A 20,674-nucleotide genomic window follows, 5' to 3' on the forward strand; every position below is an offset into this window, starting at 1 on the left:
TGAGGGTATTTACATCCAAATCAGGTGAACGGTGTAGGAATTACAACAGTTTGCATATGTGCCTCCCACTTGTTAAGGGACCAAAAGTAATGGGACAGAATAATAATCATAAATCAAACTTTCACTTTTTAATACTTGGTTGCAAATCCTTTGCAGTCAATTACAGCCTGAAGTCTGGAACGCATAGACATCACCAGACGCTGGGTTTCATCCCTGGTGATGCTCTGCCAGGCCTCTACTGCAACCGTCTTCAGTTCCTGCTTGTTCTTGGGGCATTTTCCCTTCAGTTTTGTCTTCAGCAAGTGAAATGCATGCTCAATCGGATTCAGGTCAGGTGATTGACTTGGCCATTGCATAACGGTCCACTTCTTTCCCTTCAAAAACTCTTTGGTTGCTTTTGCAGTATGCTTTGGGTCATTGTCCATCTGCGCTGTGAAGCGCCGTCCAGTGAGTTCTGAAGCATTTGGCTGAATATGAGCAGATTATATTGCCCGAAACACTTCAGAATTCATCCTGCTGCTTTTGTCAGCAGTCACATCATCAATAAATACAAGAGAACCAGTTCCACTGGCAGCCATACATGCCCACGCCATGACGCTACCACCACCATGCTTCACTGATGAGGTGGTATGCTTAGGATCATGAGCAGTTCCTTTCCTTCTCCATACTCTTCTCTTCCCATCACTCTGGTACAAGTTGATCTTGGTCTCATCTGTCCATAGGATGTTGTTCCAGAACTGTGAAGGCTTTTTTAGATGTCGTTTGGCAAACTCTAATTTGGCCTTCCTGTTTTTGAGGCTCACCAATGGTTTACATTATTTATCCAACTGGCTCTATAATATGCAGAAGCAGAAAACAGGAATAAAGCGAGTATTTGTTTTATAGACCAAAACTGAGAAAATGGCACCATCTGGTAAAAAAAATTGTAAATTTTTTTTATTTTGATCCCTTGCCAACAGAATGAAAGCCTATTAACAAAAATAGCATAATTTTACAGTTAAATGGCACTGTGAAAAATAGCAGTTTTAATGGGTTTCAGTGGGGTTTCAATTCACATTTTTGTCCTTCAGGTCCTGAGAGGAACAATTTTGTGTACCTAGTGCAAAATAGATTTATTCAAGGAAATGGGGGTGAAATGGTAAAATTCCAATAAAAATGCACACTTGTGCCAAAATTTATGCAGCTGGCAATAACACAGGCAAAATGATCCAAAAAACAAAACTGAAAAGGACAAAAATGTCCAAAAGGTCGCACAAGGGTTAATTTAGGAAGAACAGTTGTAGTTCTTGGAATTTGGTAGTAAAATTGGGCTTATTTGTCATTTGTTACACATAATTCTACACATATTCACATAAGTTCAATGAAGGAATGTGTTCATATATGGCACTAAATATAAATATGTATTCATATTTATGTTTTATGGATTTGTATTATTTATTTGAATGTATTTATTTCAATATTATTATATTAATTTAATATTATTACAATATATTTCATATTATTTACTGGTTTTATGTTTTTGTTTTTTACCTATTAATTCAATTAATTAAATCTTTCAAATGCTAGGTAAATCTGGCTGTAAGTAAATTCACATCTTTAATGCTAGCTGTGTAAATAACAGAAAGATTTGGACAATCAAAAACTAAAGTGTCGCGTGACCAACCAAAGGCATAGTTGAGCAAACGAAAAAGAACAAAAAACCTCTTCTTCAAACTCCAGCCCATGTTGTTCCCTTGAAGACAAAGAGTCAGCAATATTAGATCCTGCTTTGAAACCCAGTGTGCACGAGGCCTGTTCCTGAAACACTGATGGTCTGATTGACCATTAACAGAACACATGGTCACGCAAAAAAACACTGCTTCGGGGAAACTGACGAAGCTGGTATTTTTCAACACTGTAATTTAAAACACTGCATGTTGTACACAAGTCAAAAAGGCAGGAAACATTTGCTCTGTGCTGCTGAATTAATGTGTCCAGCGCTGGTATTGTCAGTCTGACCCCTTCATTTCCTGTTATTTCTTGGTAGGTAAACTCTGGCCTGTCATGCTGGATTCACTTAATGCGTTGTTTCTGAGACATTTTCCGTTTTAAAATATTGTCCATTGGCTTTGAAGCACTCTATTAGCCTTGCGACTTTGTAATGTTTTCTGCATGTTATGTTTGTTTGAGTGCAGCTAAATGAGTTTGACAGATTAACCCATGGAAGCCCATCTCCACCACTGAATAAAAAAAATAAAGGTACCTCGCAATTATGACTTTTTCTTGCATGATATAAACTTGCAGTAAAAAGTTTAAAAGTCAGACTTGCAATACATAAACTTGAAATTGTGAGTTATCATGTCAGAATTGCAGGACGTTTCAGAATTGAGTGATATAAGTTGCAATTCAACTGTTTATATCTTGGAATTATGACTTTTTTTTTTTACTCAATTCTGACTTCTTTTCTCAGAACTGTGAAATATAAACTGGCAAGTGACCCTTTGCAAAAACCCACCCGCCTTAGTTACTGTTGCTATACATATCTACATGCGTCCTGAGTTCGAATCCGGGCACGTGGACCATTTCTGATCTGGCCTCCTCTGTCCTATCTAAATAAAGGCAAAAACATCAAAAACAAATCTTTTAAAACAAAAAAGAGTGGTTTAAGTGCATTGCTAGGCATTTTAATATGGTTGCCAGGTTGTTGTTATGTAGTTGTAGTAATGAGCTTTGTGTGGCTTTTAGCAAGTTGTAGGGGTGCTGTTGGAAAGCAGTTGCCAGAGCAGTGCTTTATTGTTGCTAAGGTGTTTTGTGGTTTCCAGGGTGTCCTGATTGTTTTTTGTACATTGCCAGTGCTGCTGCTAAGGTGTTGTGCGTTGTTGCTGTTACTGTTCTGCTAGAGCATTCCAAGTGTTTATATGAACTGCTGTGCAGTTTCTGGAGGTTTTTACTGGAGGTTGCTAAGTTGCTTTTAACATATTGCTGGGGTGCTTTGGGTGGGTGGTTGCCAGGGCAGTACTTCATGGTTGCTAAGTAGTTCTGTGCATTGATATGCAGCTGATAACATATTGGAGGTGGTTGCCAGGGTGTTCTGCTTGTTTTTAGGTCTTTGCAATGTGTTTACTATGATGTTGCTATGCGGTTGCTAAGGCTGTGTGTTTTTTCATGCACTGCTAAGTAGCCTAATTGATAAGTTGTTAATGTGTTGCGATGTGATTGAAGTGGTTGCCATGGTGATGTTCTAGGATCTGCTGGAGTGTTTGGATTGGTTTTTAGTGCATCGTTATGTGGTTCCTAGGGTGTTACTTGCTATGAGTAACTTTTCATGCTTTGCTAAACTGGTGCTAGGCTTTGTAGCTGGTTTCCAGTGTATTCTGAATAATTTTAGTGCACTGTTATGTGGTTACTAGGCTGTTGCTATGCCGTTGCTAAGGTATTCCCAGTGTTTGTTTTTTTAATGTATTGTTATACAGTTGTGAGAACGAATGCTTTCTGTCTCATTTTTAGTGCATGTCTAAGGACATTTTAAAGCATTATAGATGGTTTCCAGGGCGTTCTAAATAATTTTTAGTGCATTTCTAGGTATTCTGAGGGGTTTTTCATGCATTGCTAATGGGTCGCAACGTTTTCACTGTGATTTTTAATACATTGCTAAGTAGTTGCAAAGGCATTGTAGGTGGTTGCCGGGGTGTTGCTATGTGGTTGCAAATGTGTTCTCAATAGTTTTTAGTGAATTTCTACTAATTGCTAATGTGTTATGACTGTTTTAAGTGCATTATTATTAATTTGCTAAGGTGTTCTGGGTGGTTGCCTACTGACATAGAGCTCAAACTCAAGACTCTGTAATATTCTGGTCTCTAGATATGGCCTGAGTCCCTTTTTCTGTCTGTTTAATATTTAGCAAACATCCCAAATTATTATGTGGCCCAAATAACAGTTAACTATATAGTGATAACAAAAAGCAATATAAAAATGACCATTTTAAACCTGATGCCCTCATAATTTTGTGTCCTTTAGTAAACCTTTTTTTTTTTTTATCTCTGTCAATGGTATCACTATTCAGCAAACAGACAATAGCAGGAACTCTCAAAGTCTCAAACTGATGACACAGCAGTGCTGCAGGGTGAACGCAGCTGTTTTTTTCCTAACTATATAGAATGTCTGCTTTCCAATTTCTATCTACTGTAATCTAACTGAATTTAGCCATTCAAATTACATTTGTTTGTTTTTTCAACAGCTGCATAAAAATAAAATTGTACCAAAAACACCTTTCTTCAAAGTAAAAAGGAGATATAAAAGTTGATGATTGTTCAAACTTCATTTTATCATTACTGTGGCTCAAATGATAGCTAGCGGCTTCAAGGTCATGGGATCGATTCCCACAGAAAATGCCAACTGATAAAATATTTTAGATAAATGTGCTACTAAATGTGTGAATGTCACTCTTTAAATATCTTTTTTTTTTTTTCTCACTTTTACGAATAAGAAGTCAACCACAACTCTAACCCTAGTGGTGCTGGCACTATCTATGTGACCCTGTGAAATAAAAAATAAAAAATTTGCTAATTCTCATTGTTCCATTTTCAAATTCTGCTGAAACCTGCAGTCTTGTCAGCTGACAAACATGGACTTCCCAAACCATCACTGAGGCAATGTGGTAGAGGAAATCCGGCGATTTTCCTGTCAGGAAACCCATCAAACCTCTCTTGCTCAGTGGCAAGCTGTACAACATGCAAATGCTTGAAAGTACATGAGTGACCAGATCTGAAGAGCTTTTTCTGGAGATGTTAGAAATCGACATGTCCTCTTGTGTGCATTGACTGGAGATAGTGGCCAGTCTCAGTAGAGGCAGTTCTGTTTGTGTTGCATGTTTATCTGACAACTTTTCAGGATTTTTTTTTACTGGCTTTGGGGAAGCAGACATGTCTTATCGTCTCATTTTGGGACTCATGGTACTGTGGACTTCACACATTGAGGTAGGTTGCATGAAAGCTGTTCGCTTGCGTGTTTAGGTAACTTTTTACATGATTTGTTAAAAGCTTTTTTGGACATGTACTGTGGTAATACCAAGGTATTCATTGAAAGACCATGTAAATACTATACTATGTGAATATGGACTAAAAAGTACTATGGTATTGCCATTACAAGTACTGCCATAGTGTCCAAAACAAATCAATACTGCCATGGTACCATGTCTACTTTTTAGTATTTTTTTGTGATTGATCACTGGTACCATGGTACTGACCCATTACACTTTTGTAAGTGTGGTATAATTTTTAATTAATAATACTTTTTTGGACATGCACTATGGTAATACCATTGTATAATATGTAAATGCCGTGCAAAAAGTGGTGGTCCCATGGTACATTGCTGATATCAGATGGTAATACAATGGTACTTTGATTTATACTATAGTTATTTACTATGATAGATAGTATGCCAGATACATTCAGTAAAGTTACACTATAGTACATGCCCAAAACAAATCGAAATAGTCTTAGTCCCATGCATAATCTTTGGTATTTTTTGTAACTGATTGCTGTACCATGGTACTGGCCTAGAATGTTTTTGTAAGTGTGGTATAATTGTTTATATAATACTTTTTGGACATTGTTTATATAATACTTTTTGTGACAGTGGTTTTCTTTGAAATGCTATTCAAATGCCTTACAAAAAGAGGTGTTACCATGGTACATTGCTGAAATCAGATGATTTATACAAAGGTTTTTAGATGCAACCAATGGTAATTAATGATACTAGCCTACTATGGTACTTCTCTCACCAAAATACATGGTAGCCTTATTTATGTTTATGGGAATATGATATTATCACGTTTTTGGACATGTATGACAATACCATGATATTTTAATGCCATGAAGTACTATAAATACTATGGCATAAACATTTGAACTCCTCGCTAAAAATGGTAGGCTACTTTACCACAGAGTAGCCTATATTTGTGTTTAAAGAATAGTTTTTTGCTTACGTTTTTAATGCATTAATGATTTTTTCTAAATGGTTTACATGAATTTTGCACAGTATTTAGCGATATGAAGTGCTTGTTCTTGAGCCATCTTTTGCTTTTTTGCCGTTCCAGGCCGTTTCTAATCGCTGCGATGCACCCGTTACAGTCCTTCACAGGACTCCCTGCACATCCTGCGCCACCTCCGCCGCCATCGTTTGCCCGCGAGGGTTCAGGAAGATCACCCCGGACCCCGATATCTGCAGGTGTGTGATTATCCAGGCTTTTCCTTTCTGTTCGCTCAGAAAGTTTGTGTCTAATGCGTTCTGTGCTGTTTCAGATACGTTGTGGAGATCGACAATCATCAAGTAGAGCTGTCAGGGTGCTCTCATAGCTGTCAGGGCATTACGACAGTCCAGCACTGCTGTCCTGGCTTCTGGGGGCCCCTGTGCTTGCGTGAGTTACCATGGCCTAAAAAAGTGTTTCTGCACTTGAGATTTGAATTAGTGCTGTCAACGATTAATCGCATCCAAAATAAAACTTTTTGTTTACATATGAGTGTGTACTGTTTATATTTATTATGTAGGCCTATATATAAATACAAACACATGCATGTATATATTTAAGAAATATATGTTATGTTTATAATATTAAATATATTTAGACAGTATAAAATATAATAATATAAATATATCAATGTATATACATGTAAGTAATTTCAAAATATAAGCTGAATGTGTGTGTATTTATATACAGTATACATAATAAATAAACACAGTACACATACGTGTATTATGTAAACAAAAACTTTTATTTTGGATGCAATTAATTGCGATTAATCGTTTGACAGCACTCATTTTAATATGCCATTGCTTTATAGCCTCCTGGGGCCAGGAATAAACTCTTGTCCTCTTTAGTGGACAGTATATTTTAGTGAATTTCTCTGAGAATATATACATGCCACAGTTTTAAGTCTGGATGACTTGTACAGAGCATTCAGGGCTTTTCAGAGATACCAAATGTTTGGAAGTTTTACCATGACCACTCCCTCTCCTTGGTTTTAAAAATAACTGACATTAATTTAGGGCCAGTTTTACTAACAGCTTACGTCAGCGCAAACCCTCTTTTGGCATTAAAATAGTACTGTCAGGTTTTACTAAAGACGTGCAGTGACGAATTAGCGCTGAAAAGGCATTGACACAGTCATTTTTGCGCCTGACCTTATTGAATATGCATTTCTAGGAGTTTCCCTTTCAGACTCAAACTTTATTTATTTGAGATTTACTAACGTTTGCACTCGTCAGATTACTGCCATTTGCGCCATTATTTAACGCACAAACTATTTTGCGCTTGAAATGGATGTAATTTGTTGCTAGGAGGAGACACCGCGGAGAACAGAGAGTGTGTGGTAGAAGAGAGAGGATTTTTTCCACACGTATTAATTTATTTTGAATGCCAGAATTATCCGAACATATAGTTTGCCAAGCCATGTTATTTTTAATTTGCTTCAGGAAGTAAAAGACTCAACTAGGAGTCTTTCAAAACTGCTGCAACCCTTCATTTTTTTGGCTTCCGGTTCTTTTCAACGTACTGTGGCTTATTTCTTTATTGTTTAATTTGCTCTGCGCTTGGTATACAGTATTGCGTATACAGTATTGCGTTGGTCGATATGTAAATGAGATGTTGCATCTGTGTGCGTTGCTAGTAAATTACCAGCAGAAATTTACCCTCCCATCGGCGCTGTTTTGGAGTTGTGCTCTCTTGCCAGTTTGCCCTGTTTAGTAAAACTGACCCTTAAGCCCGGCTCACATTACAGGATTTTTAAAAGCCTAACCGATTATGAAATCTGGTTGCAGCACACGCATAAGCAGAATCTTTGCAGATTATCTTCCCTCAAATTTTAAAGGGGTCATCGGATGCAAAATTAGCTTTTCAGGTTGTTTGAGCATAAATGTGTGTTGGAAATATGAAGTGTGTGTACCCATCCATCCTATAATGATAAAAATCCACCCAGTGTTTTTTTAATCCCTATTTTAAAATCCCCTTTCTCAAATCAGGCATGCTGAGGTTCCTGTCAGAATGAAGTAGTTCTGTACAGGACCCTCCCACAATAGTTGATCGACAAGGACGTCTTATCTTAGACCCACCCTGAGTGAGCTGTAAACAGTCCGACGTGTTTTGTTGTTAGATGTAATAATGAATAAAGCAGTTGTCAGTTACTCCCTACATCTGAGCCACTGAAGACACAGAGGATTAAGGCTACTTTCGCTTTGAAGGGAATGTGCAGATCCACACTCTGCCTAAATGCATCTATGTTCGCGCGAATCATTTGTGATCCAACTTCATCTACAGAAGAAGTGAGTACAAGGGTTTTTATGAATATTTGCAAATTGACTTTCCTATAATGCACTAGTTAGTCAGTTTCGGGATTAAAGTAAACAGTACTGCTCGTCACCCCATGGAAGAGAGGGGTGGGGTCAGAAAAGCTCATTAGCATTTAAAGGGACATGGACTAAAAATGGCTTGCTGAAAACAGAGTTGATTTTGACAGGGGAAAATGTTTTTTTTTACACTACTATTGAGAAATATTAACCAAAGTATGTTATAGACTTTTAATTAGACCCTAAAGAATCATATCAACTTATGCAAAATGAGCGTCCAATGACCTCTTTAAACATGCACACACACAGGATTTGAAAATCCAGACGCGTGGCACACTACTTCATTATTAAGATTATTATACCAGAGGGAGCCAAATGTATCAAATGTAACACTCTAAGCCAGGCACACTAGCCCGATTTAGCCCCGATTTTCCCCTCCCGAGAATCGGAGCAAAAATCTTAACGATAACCTTGATTGGTCCCGCTGTTTGGCGCAGATTATCTGGTAATGTGAGGTGTTCACCGATCGACTCTTGCACCTCCCGATCTGCTCGCACACAAATCAGGGCCGGCCCCGATCATACCAAACATGTTTGATATTTAGTATTTTATATCGGGATGATGACAGCTATATGATTACAGTCAGTACTTTCACAATAGCCAGTGCCCGACCGCAAAACAGCTGCTGTACGGCTCCGTTGGATAGTGGAGACAGAGGAAACTGCTTCTTGACATTTTGTAGTAACACGACTGTCTGTAATGTGTCAAACGTATCACAACCGTAAGGAGAAAGAGAAGCGCTGGGGTGAAATCGCCTCAGTTTTGAATGTACTGGGTGAGTGCAGAAAGCTGCTGTTAACATATGTAAACATCACTGAAATATAAATGACAATCTGCTGCATGAGATCAAGTGAGGCGCTCCCTCTGGCATGATAATCTTAATATCTTGTAGTGTGCGCTCCGCCTTGATTTTCAAATCTTGTAGTGTGTGCATGTTTAAGATTTGAGGGAAGATAATCTGCAAAGATTCTCCTTATGTGTGTGCTGCAACCAGATTTCATAATCGGTTAAGATTTTAAAAATCCTGTAGTTTAAACCCAGTTTAAGTATGTTTATTATGCATTTTGGGAGACACAATAAAAGAATAGTGAAATAAATTAATTTCAATATTCTTATGAAATATTAGATATTATTGTGAAAATCTTGCCAATTATTACACTTCTTTTTTCATGTTGCCCCAAGAACACATTAATATGCAAATTAGATACAGTGAATAGGTAGGCCTACATTGTGTACAATGGGAAAAAACCCTCTTATAGCCATTTTACACACATATTTCATAAAATGGTATATCAAATCATTCTGTTATATTTTTCATAACATAGTTGAGAATCAGCCTTATACAAAGTTTAATATAAACAAATCCTAAAACCTAAAAAATTATTGGTGATTAAAAAAAATCTAGTGTTTTTGCCTATGCATGTTCATTCATGTCTTTTTATTTATTTTATTTAGTCGTGGTGTCCTCTACAGAGGACATAGCATGAAATATGAATAAAATATAATTTTTAAAAATTGCAATTTTTCCATTTTTATGCTCTAAACAATGTAATGACATGAAAAAAATACTAAATTCACAAAACTTTTTTTCCTCGGGTTTCAGGAGGATATGAAATTATAATTTATGACAAATTAATAAGAAATTTAAAGGACATTAAAATCTATATGCTGTAGTTGTCCTAACAGTTTTCAGTATATGCAGTTTCTTCTGAACTTTACCAGTTAAGTATGGTTATGGTTAAATGTATGAACAGGAAACCCAAAGATTGCTGCTTCAAATGTTCTTTGCTTTAGGTAAGAAATTATCTACTAAATGATTAATTTTATAATCAGTGCTGTATGTTTTTCCAGCTTGCCCTAGCTGGTCTGGAAAGATGTGTAATGGTTATGGTACATGTGACTCTGGAAATGGCACCTGTGTTTGTAATGTAAGTGTGTATGAGTTCTTTTACTGAAAGTAAATTTATTCATTCGTTCATTCATTCATTCTAAATAAACAGATAATACTAATAATGTAAAATAGACTTACTTAAAAAAAATACATATGAAATATTATGTAAACAATTTTTCAGGAAGGATATACAGGTTTTGCATGCCAGAATTGTTTGAATGAGAACGCCTATGGAGATCACTGCCGTTCAGGTCTGTTATTTGAAGTGATTTCTGATATCACAAGTTAATAATCACCATGTTTGGAGATAAAATTGTCTAACTGTAAAACTGCTGTAGAGTGCAGCTGTGTGCATGGAAAGTGTAACTCCGGACCAGACGGAGATGGCGAATGTTACTGTCAGCCACCATTTTCAGGACCAAAGTGTGATAAAGGTAAATTAGGGACTATTTCTGTAAGCTTATCTACCCATGGTGCAATAAATATCCATTTATTCCTAGTAAATATCATCATGTTAATTTTGTTTCCTGTGCAGTTTCTTCATTTTGCTCAAACTGCCCAGCCTATTCGTACTGTAAGGGAGACAACACAAACACAGTGTGCGAATGTCTACCTGGATACAAGAAGATTGGAAATGCATGTATAGGTATTTCTAATGTTTAGCGACATGTTAAATATTACATTATATGTTTATTTTGTGTCACGATTTGAAAATGTGGGTTAATATTCTGCTAATTTTAAGACAGGACGTCCCAGGTGAATAGGGTAAAAGATTAACTAACGGATAGCACCATATTTCCCCAGCTGATTGATTACAATGAGAGTTTCAAGCGTTTTTTTTTATCCTGCAAGTTTTCTGAAATTTTATGTTTAATGAAATATTTGCTTACATTTTTCAAAACAATGGAAAATGCCAGGTTCAAAATAGATGTTTAATTTTATTGACATATTAAAGTTAAAGCTTTTTACTGAAGGGATTTTGGATATCTCTTTTTATCACTACATAAATCAGAAAATACTGTCAACAGCCAGAAAATATACATTTTAATCATGCTTTTAGGAATAAAATGTTGTATAAAACCAAGCGAATGATTTATGAATAAACCCCAGAGTAAAATCCTTCAGAATATAGATGGAAATAATACTGTAAGTTTTGGTATGTGTAAGTGCTACTGAAGTGGAGGAAAAACTTTTTTTTTTTTTTTTTAGATAAAATGGCTTTTAATATATGTACTCTAACTATATGTACTCTAACAGACACAAATAGATAAACTGCAATAAAATAAACACTCAAAAGTATTTTTGGATGTTTTCTTTCCACTAGCCTGAAACAACATGTTATTAAAAGCCAAATGTTATGAATAACCCAAAATTGAAAACAAAGCTTTTTCCTGTAGCGTCTTGACTTCAAGTTTCTCAACCATTTTAGAGGCTAGTTCCTATCCATCATCTGTTTCTATCCTGTTCCAGGCGTGTGTTCGCAAGGAATTTGCGATGCTAATGCGAAGTGTTCATTTAGTGGTGGGAAGTTTCAGTGCGAATGTGAAGAGGGATTCAAGGGAGATGGCAAACACTGCCTTCCCATCAACCCCTGCGACACTAATAATGGGGGCTGTCCTGCAGAGTCCACTGTCTGTGAATTCACAAGCCCAGGGAAGGTGAGCAGTGCACTGTGGGATAGAATCTGAAACTAATGATGAATTCAATGCATAATTGTTATATGAGTATTGTGTGTGTTTCTCTCCAGTCAAAATGTGTTTGTTTGCCTGGAATGGAGTCATCTGATCCATCAAAGGGCTGTACGCAAAAAATGGCCTGCACACCGGGTTCATGCCACGTCAGCGCCCGCTGCGAGACCAACTCAGACGGCACAACCAGGTCTGTCCTGGTGCTTCCTTCATGATAACATGACAAAAGCAACTTTCACTTCCTTCAAGACCACCACTGTAATGACTGAGAGAATCTTTCAAAAGTCCATCTAGGTCACATTTCACCCCCAACAATAAGAATATTGAAAATTAATCATATTTTTGGACCTTTTAAATTTTTTTATGATATTTAAAAAAAAAAATTCCCCACACTTTCCCCCTGTACTGTCATTAAATAATTAAATTCTTTAAATTAATTTTTAACAGCATGAAAAGTACCATGAAATGTTCTTTAGTGTCAAATATTTTCTGGATCTTCTCTGTTTTTGTTTGCTCCATCCATCAAAGGACATTTTAAATGTTGTCTATAGTATATTAATGCTGAATTTTATTAATACAAATTAATTGTATTAAAGTAACTACAGTCCTAAAGATACTTATTTAAACATCTGAATGCATTACAGTAATATTAAAAGCAAATAATTTAGAGGAACATTGTAGGGGTTTTTGTCATTGCTGCAATCCAAAAAGGGTCCTAAAATAAACTTATTAAATTTAAGAAATTATATTTAGTTTAATGAAAATTAAGCTTATTTTTTATACCATTGCAATGTTTGGAATTGGTTTAAATATAAATCAGCATAAATTAATTAATTTGTTTATTAATTTTGTACACATTGTAAACATTTTCATTAGAATTAAGTCCATGTCCCTCTAAGTTCTAATCTCCATAATGCAGATAAATCTAAATTTCATTACTGTAATTTGAAATGCATTTTTTAAAAGTATTTTAACAGCATGGGATTGTTTGTTGTACCACTTAAGTTATTGACACATATGGATGCATTACGCTAATATAAAAGGAAAATAATATAGAAGAAAAAAAATGTTTAATTGTAATTTTGAATGATGTTGTAATGCAAAAATGTCTTTTAAAAATTAAAAATGAAAGACAATTAAAGATGCCCAACTTTGTTTGTCTATAAGGGTAAACGTCTATCTCAATTGATATGATCAGAAATGGGGCTTTATTGCCTTTTCAGTACTTTTTGCCTTTTAAATAGACATTACATTAACTACTCAATGGCTCTCCCTTTGGAGAAACACTCATGTATGGCATCTTTAACACACATCTGTGTAGTAATATACTGAACTGTGTTAATTATGATATTATTGGAAGAAAAACAACTGAATCCCTTATGAAAATTAACCATAGTTTTATTAAATAAGTGTAACCATGATTTGTTTTTGGCATATTGATTACCATTTGTACAACCACAGTTTTACCACAAATACCATGGTTAAACTATGGTTAGTGTAGCAAAACCAGGGTTCATTTGGTTTTACTATAGTAACCATGTTTTTTTTTTTGTAATAAAACCATGATTAATTTTCATACGGTATGACCTTGTAAAGAGATCAGTATTGAGAGATTCTGTTGCGTCGTGAATAGCTGAGATGTTTTGCTCAGATGCTCACAGAAGGCCAGGAGTATAAACCGAGACATTTCATTCTTTCAGCTGCCGCTGCAACGCTCAGCAGATTGGCGATGGCAGACGTTGCTATGGTAACCTCATGGAAAGAGTTCTGGAGCTGGACAGAGAGGGCAGTCAGGCAGGAAACCTCACTGGAAGCGTTCGGTTCTTTGGTGGGTCCGCAGAGATCACCAGACCTTCTTTCCCGCTCTTTTTTTCTCATCCAACATTGAGTGAACAATTGAGATTGTTTTATCAGTTTGAAAGCAGCCAGCACTGACAGTGTGTTGTGTTTTTCAGAGCAAGCGTGTGAGTTCACACTGAGCCAGCACGGCCCGTTCACTGCGTTCATTCCTGCGGGACAGAATCCTTTCCAAGTGGGTTGAAGCAGACTGAAAAACACCCAAACAGTGGCCTGGCAGTTTGTGTTTCATGTCCTCATAACATTTCCTGTTTTTTTTGTGTGACAACTTCCTGTTTGTCGCGAGCAGATGTTTACGTATGCTATGCTCTTCAGACACTTTCAGGAAAATCCTCGAGCAGCGTCCTGAACACAGTGTGCAAAAATCACCTCATCCTCGGACAGAAACTCTACAGTGATCTGGAGGGGAAAGACATGTGGCTGTATGGAGGAGAAAAGATCAGATTCAAAACAAAAAAGGTGTCCGTCCATCCGTCCGTCCGTCTGTCTGTTTATCTATCCATCTATCTATCTATCTGTCTGTCCGTCCGTCCGTCCATCTGTCTATTTATCTGTCTGTCTTTCCGTCCGTCTGTCTGTTCTTCTGTCCATCCATTTGTCCGTCCATCCACCTATCTATCGATCCATCTATCTATCTATCTGTCTGTCTGTCTATGTCTGTCTGTCTGTGTCCGTCCGTCCTTCCGTCCGTCTATGTATCTATCTATCTATCTATCTATCTATCTATCTATCTATCTATCTATCTATCTATCTATCTATCTATCTATCTATCTATCTATCTATCTATCTATCTATCTATCTATCTATCTATCTGTTTTTCCATCTGTCCGTCCGTCCGTCTATCCATCTATCCATCATTCTATCATTCTATCAATCGTTATCATACTATCATTCTTTCTATTGTACTAACATTCTCCCTGTCATTCTACATCAATTGTTCTTTTGTTCTGTCACACTATCTATAATTCCATCATTCTTTATATTGTTCTATCACAGTAGCTGTCATTCTATCATTATAACATTCTATCTGTCGTTCTATTTGTCTACCATTCTTTCTGTTCTTTATATCATTCTATCAGTCATTATGTATCATTCTATCATTCGTTCTATCTATCGTTTTAACATTCTATCGACCGCTCTGTCCATCGTACTTACAATTATTTTTTTTCATTCTTTATATTGTTCTATCCTTCTGTTGTTCCATCTGTCAATCTATTGTTCTGTCTATTATTCTTTATAGCGTTCTGACTAAAGTACTGTCTTCCGTCGTATCTATCATATTATACTATTTTTCATTCTGTCTATCATTGTATCAGTTTGTCTCTCTATCATACTATTACGATTCTTGTTTGGCTCTCAACGAAGGCGGTCGCATTTTTCTCTCCCTCTCCTCCCCTTACCTTCTCTTCCCTGCTTTGCTCTCTCGTCTCGTCTCGTCTATTGTCTAATACTTGAGAGACTCTCTCTGCACTGCTCTCCAAACTGAAAAATCATGGATTTGATCAACTGGTCTCTCAACGCAATTGACACCATCTTCTCAACGAGAAGTTTAGGTTCGGGGGAACCTGACTGCCTTAGCGGGACGTTCGCAGCTGGCTACACGATGGACGCTTGGGAAAGGTGGCTGGTCGTGTGTCTGGCGGCTCTTTCCGTGGAGGACACTGAAGATATCTATCTATTCGGAACCATGACAACAGGTCTTCTGCTGATTGGATTAGGCTTTGCCCTGGGCTATCGAAAAATTCAGGAAACGGGTACAGCTGTCAAAAGCCTCACAAGGCTGCCCGTCATGATTGAAACAGTGGGCAGAGCGGTCAGCACTGAGACTATTAACTGCAATATGGATACCATCACGGAGAAGCTTACGGCTTTGCAAAGGAAAATTTATGGATTTGGAGACCAGAATGGACAAAGAGAGTAGCGTGAAAATTGGAACACGGCTACTCGCCCCAAGAGCAAACAATCGCAATCTTATCTTCTTTCGGCTCCCTCACACCAGCACTGCCTCGGCCAAGGTCGCTGTTGGAAAAACAACCCCGGGAAGAGCACTGCAGTGAGACGCTCTTGTGTTCCTCCCCCCTCCCACAGACACCTGCGTATTGTTGACTCTGTCTGGGTCCTGATCAAGGCTGTCTCCATAGCAACGTGCTGTGTCGCTATCACATTCTGCGGACTGAGACAACTTAATTTGAATGCCAGCGTGGCGGCTCTCCAGGCCTACAAATACATACATACACACACACATACGCACATATATACAGATATGCATTCACCTCCCCACCCCGGATCCCTAGCCTTCGCCGCTTTGTACCGCCAGCCTGACAAGCGGGTCCGACCGGCGCTGAGAATGGCTGTAGGACCGGATGGCTGCTTGCTGGAACTGGATTACCTCCCCTGTTGCAGTCGTGTGGCTATGTTGTTGATTGACTCTGTGCTTTTTGTTGCTGGGGTGTTTTTCCTGTTCTCACACTGTACTCCCATAGGAGCATAGTCTGTGAATAATTTTTTTTCTCCCCTCTTTCCTCATGTCATGCTGTATATCTTCCTCACTCTACAACAAATTCCTTGTATGTGTAAACATACTTGGCGAATAAAGCTCATTCTGATTCTGATTGTGATTTAATTGTTCTATTTTACAATCTATCACTCTTTCTATTGTGTTATCTAAAATGCTGTCATTCTGTCTGTGGTTCTATTGTTCTTTCTATTGTTTTGTCTATCATACTATCTATGTCTGTCTATTGTTCTATCCATCATTTTCTCATCAGTCTATTTTTCTGTCTGATATATTCATGTATCCATCCATTGATTTGTGCATGTGTCTGCAGCACTTTATCCTGATGAGGGATCCAGATGTGGTGTTTACTATACTTGAGAGCGATATCCCAGCATCCAACGGAATAATTCATATTATTGACAAGCCCTTTACTCTTGCTCATATCGAGTCTTCAAACCACAACATGGAGGTAAAGCCATTCGACTTGTTTCACAAGCAGCTGATCTAATAATATCTGATGAATGACACACAGCACCAACCTCAACACCCTCTAATGTAGATGTTCTAATGTCTCAAGTTCTCCTCAAAGACCATTGGGGAGATTTTCAGAGAGGATGACAGGTTCAATCGATTCCTGTCTCTGGTTGATGTGAGTGATCTCCTCTCGCGCTCTTTTTCTGCATTTCTCCACTGAACCCAAGCATTGAGAACGTTTTTTCTCTTTCTGCTGCAGAATTGTGGAGCCCTGTTGCCTGTCAGAGGTTCAGGTCCACTTACAGTGTTTGTTCCAACCAACACAGCCATAGACAAATCCAGAGATGGAAGTCTTATGTACATGCTGAATGAAGTGAGCTGCCATTATATGCTTTGTGCCTCAAATGAAGTTGGATTTGTATAAGCAAATTATTCAGAACAAATATTTACTCAGTGTTTTAATTAGATCTTTAGGATATTCATATATTTGTTCATATAACACACACTGTTCATTCATCTCTTTGTTTTAAAGGCCAAACCTAAGCTTCAGATGCTTCTGAAACACCATATGTTCTCCCTGGCCGCTGTAAGTCTCCTTTGACATACAAAATCGTTTCCCACAGTTCATTTGACTTTAAAATTAGGCATTTATGAAAGTTGCTTCCCATGAAATGGTTTGACGAATGCAATTTTCTTGAAATTGGAAGTTGGGGAAGCACATATTTGCTTTTTGTCACACCTCCAAAACTACATGCTAATGCTAGTCATTTGCAGGTTATATTAAAAGTAGGGACATTTCTATTCTAGAGAGCATTTGATTGGACAAAAATTTGTATGCTTATGAGTTTATTTGGGTTGTTAAGGCAAATATTAAATCATATCTAGATAGTAAACCTCATTCTTGCGAAATTAGCATTTGCTGCTAATTTACTGCTCAGCATACAATTTCATTAGATTTTTCACAAGAATGGAGTTACCGTTTAGATACTTACCATTTAGCAATACTTTTGGTCCATTTTCAAACTGCTTTTTCAAAGGTAGCTGTATTTGTCAAGTGTTAGCAATACACAGATAGCCTCAAAGTTAACAGACATTAATTAAAATCTAGGATGTAAGTGCAATATTTAGTATAATCTTTGGGTCAGTGAGCTTTAAAATAATATTAAATGTATGTTTGTGTTTTTAACTAGTCTTAAACCAGCACATTTGGTGAAATTTTTGGCCCAGTTTTCATAGTGAAATGGATATCTTTGCCTTAGGTCACTGTGGACCAGCTTGCTAGCATGTCTGAGATTACAACAATGGCCAATGAGATCTTAAGGATCAATGCCTCCGAGGATGTAAGTGAATGTGCTTTTATGATTGCACTGGCTGTAACTCCTGATGGGAATGAGCAATTTTTATGAAATTTGGTACAAATGTGTTGGGCCTCGTTCTGTTTTTAAATAAAAAAATTGGTGACTTAGTGATATTGTAATAATGGGAAATCGAAAAATTACTGAACTGTTGGTTTTACATTCTCTCAATCAATCCACAGGGAAGAGTCTTCCTGGGCGATAAAGGAATACCTCTGGAAACGAAAGACATTGTCGCATCTAATGGAATCATTCACCTAATTGATGGAGTTCTTGTACCTTCCTCTATAGTTCCCATAATGCCCCATCGGTGTGACATTAATGGGAGCAGGATCTCTTTTGTAGGTGGCTTTTTATGCGTGACTACACGCAGTTGTTGCTTGCGAAACAAATATTCAACACCATAATTCTATTCAACATAATTTCATGGATAAACATCTGTGCAACAAAATTTTCAATGAATTCTGTGAAAAATATTGCTTCTTTTCAAAGGGTACCTGTGTCCGATGCAGCCACATCCATGAGACACAATGTCCGCCTGGAAGTGTTGAGCTGGTATTTGATGTTTTCAATTATTTATGAACTATATCAGCAATTAACACATTTATAATCAATATATACTTATTAAAAGACATTTTAGATGAATGGATTTTCAAAATTACAACAACCAATGAAGAAAATCTAAACATCAGCACTGTTTTCAGCAGAGCTGCATAATTTATTGACACGAACACTGCATCTGGGCTTTTTTCACCTAGGGACATCATTTAAGAGGCTGCGAACCAATTCCTGATCGCCAATGGTCGTATTCTTTATTCGAGGAAGGCTGTGCCAAATACTGCAACATTACCGAGAGGGTATGAAAACAAGGTCTCAGATTCCACATACAAACACAACCTTCCATAAAGGTCTGCAACTGTTGTAAAATTGTAAAAACTCCATGCGTTTTCTACATAGTTAAATAGTTATTTATCGATAACTTATAAACCTTTCAAGACAGATCTACTATATGCTACAAGGTTGATCTTCAATGGTATATAATTCAGATGAAGCCATCAACCTGCATTATTTCAACTTATTTTTAAAATAATACCATTTAGCAGCAGAATTCATGATGAAAAACTACATTACCCATGATTCTGTACAAAACATACCGCAAGAGCTTGTAAATAAATGCATATTTTGCAATAAACTCAAAATATATTGTTTCTGCTGATATAATCAACAACATTAAAAATAAATAGTTTTATATTTTCAATATTGTTTAATTTGATTACGTCATTCGCAGTGGTTCATGGATTGTAGTTCCATTAAATACACAGTCTTGTACCTTTGTCTTTTTGTCCATTTTTTTTTTCTTTTTGCTTCAAATCAAAGTTTGTAATGTTGTGATTCTTCTCGTAGCTAGTTGGCTTGGTTCAGGGTTTGTAACTTTTTAATGAAGACTTAAGACTTTTTAAAAATTCTGTTGGGGAAAAATAATTAGCAAAAATACTTCCGGAACAGATACCACTGAAACTGGGCGGGCACTAATGCACTCAATTTATAACCAATAATCTGTGTGAATAAGGAAGTTTGTGAGACTTGTGACATCCTGTTTTCAGATACCACAGTGTTGCAGTGGTTTCTATGGGCCAGACTGTAAACCGTGCATTGGGGGTTTCCAGCACCCGTGTTATGATAAAGGGACAGTAAGTATGCAAATATGAACTCACTATGGTCGTGACTGGAAGTTCTGGTGTTTATTAGTCATGTGTCTGTTTGTAGTGTTTTGACAGCATCAATGGGAATGGCTCCTGTAAATGTGAACCAGCGTTTACGGGTGTAGGATGCCACCTCTGCTCAAACCCCAAGAAACATGGAGAGAACTGTGATGAAGGTGAAGTTATATACCTTATATACTTTCATAATACCTCCTCTTCGGTGTCTTTGTCTAAAGCGTAAATCTGCTGGTACAGTACCGGTGTCCGTGACCTTCTCCTCTGCTCGTGCTCTGTTTGCTCCTGTAGATTGCCGCTGTGTCCATGGTGTGTGTGATAACAGGCCTGGCGGTATGGGGGTGTGTAGGAGAGGATCCTGTCAGGAGGGGTTTTCAGGGGATCTTTGTGACCAGACCGCCACCCCGTGCAATTCAGACGGCATCCTCGAGCACTGCCACATTCACGCTAAATGTGTCTACCACAACGATCAAACCATGTTAGTGTCACTTGAGCATGATGTGTAAATCATTGTAGACTGCAATCAGGTATTTTATTTTAATTTTAGCAAGTATTATTTGTTTTTGGCAAATATTTAATTTTTTGCTTTATTAATTTATTTTATTTAGACAAAATTATATTTTTTTATAACCCACTATTTTTACTCCGCAGTGCACATTATTTTTTTATTTTATTCTATTTTATTACTTTTTTTTATATATTTTGGACATTTTGGCAAATATTTATTTATTTTAATTATTTTATTTTATTTCAGTTTAGACAAAATGTTTGGCAAATATTTAGCTTTTTTTTTTTTTTTTTTTTTACAACCC

General features: G+C 37.0%; 1 protein-coding gene across 3 annotated transcripts in view; it reads left to right on the top strand.

Moving 5' to 3' along the window:
* The first annotated feature begins 4,691 nt into the window (after nucleotides 1-4,691).
* stab1 (stabilin 1) overlaps nucleotides 4,692-20,674 on the top strand; it is a 59,229-nt gene continuing 43,246 nt past the window's right edge. For 2 of the 3 annotated variants that reach the window (XM_079425796.1, XM_079425798.1), the window contains exons 1-23: nucleotides 4,692-4,955; nucleotides 6,077-6,207; nucleotides 6,282-6,397; nucleotides 10,234-10,310; nucleotides 10,455-10,524; nucleotides 10,612-10,707; nucleotides 10,809-10,919; nucleotides 11,744-11,931; nucleotides 12,021-12,151; nucleotides 13,662-13,789; nucleotides 13,917-13,993; nucleotides 14,134-14,277; nucleotides 16,647-16,784; nucleotides 16,893-16,964; nucleotides 17,049-17,162; nucleotides 17,322-17,375; nucleotides 18,049-18,129; nucleotides 18,327-18,485; nucleotides 18,637-18,699; nucleotides 18,903-19,001; nucleotides 19,749-19,835; nucleotides 19,912-20,023; nucleotides 20,154-20,340. In XM_079425796.1, the coding sequence (XP_079281922.1) occupies nucleotides 4,902-4,955; nucleotides 6,077-6,207; nucleotides 6,282-6,397; nucleotides 10,234-10,310; nucleotides 10,455-10,524; nucleotides 10,612-10,707; nucleotides 10,809-10,919; nucleotides 11,744-11,931; nucleotides 12,021-12,151; nucleotides 13,662-13,789; nucleotides 13,917-13,993; nucleotides 14,134-14,277; nucleotides 16,647-16,784; nucleotides 16,893-16,964; nucleotides 17,049-17,162; nucleotides 17,322-17,375; nucleotides 18,049-18,129; nucleotides 18,327-18,485; nucleotides 18,637-18,699; nucleotides 18,903-19,001; nucleotides 19,749-19,835; nucleotides 19,912-20,023; nucleotides 20,154-20,340 (2,489 nt within the window). In that variant the 5' untranslated portion in view covers nucleotides 4,692-4,901. The remainder of the gene's footprint in view (nucleotides 4,956-6,076; nucleotides 6,208-6,281; nucleotides 6,398-10,233; nucleotides 10,311-10,454; nucleotides 10,525-10,611; nucleotides 10,708-10,808; nucleotides 10,920-11,743; nucleotides 11,932-12,020; nucleotides 12,152-13,661; nucleotides 13,790-13,916; nucleotides 13,994-14,133; nucleotides 14,278-16,646; nucleotides 16,785-16,892; nucleotides 16,965-17,048; nucleotides 17,163-17,321; nucleotides 17,376-18,048; nucleotides 18,130-18,326; nucleotides 18,486-18,636; nucleotides 18,700-18,902; nucleotides 19,002-19,748; nucleotides 19,836-19,911; nucleotides 20,024-20,153; nucleotides 20,341-20,674) is intronic. The other variant, XM_079425797.1, reaches the window with a different exon arrangement.

Source organism: Barbus barbus (genome assembly GCF_936440315.1).
Source record: "Barbus barbus genome assembly, chromosome: 9".
NCBI lineage: Eukaryota > Metazoa > Chordata > Actinopteri > Cypriniformes > Cyprinidae > Barbus > Barbus barbus.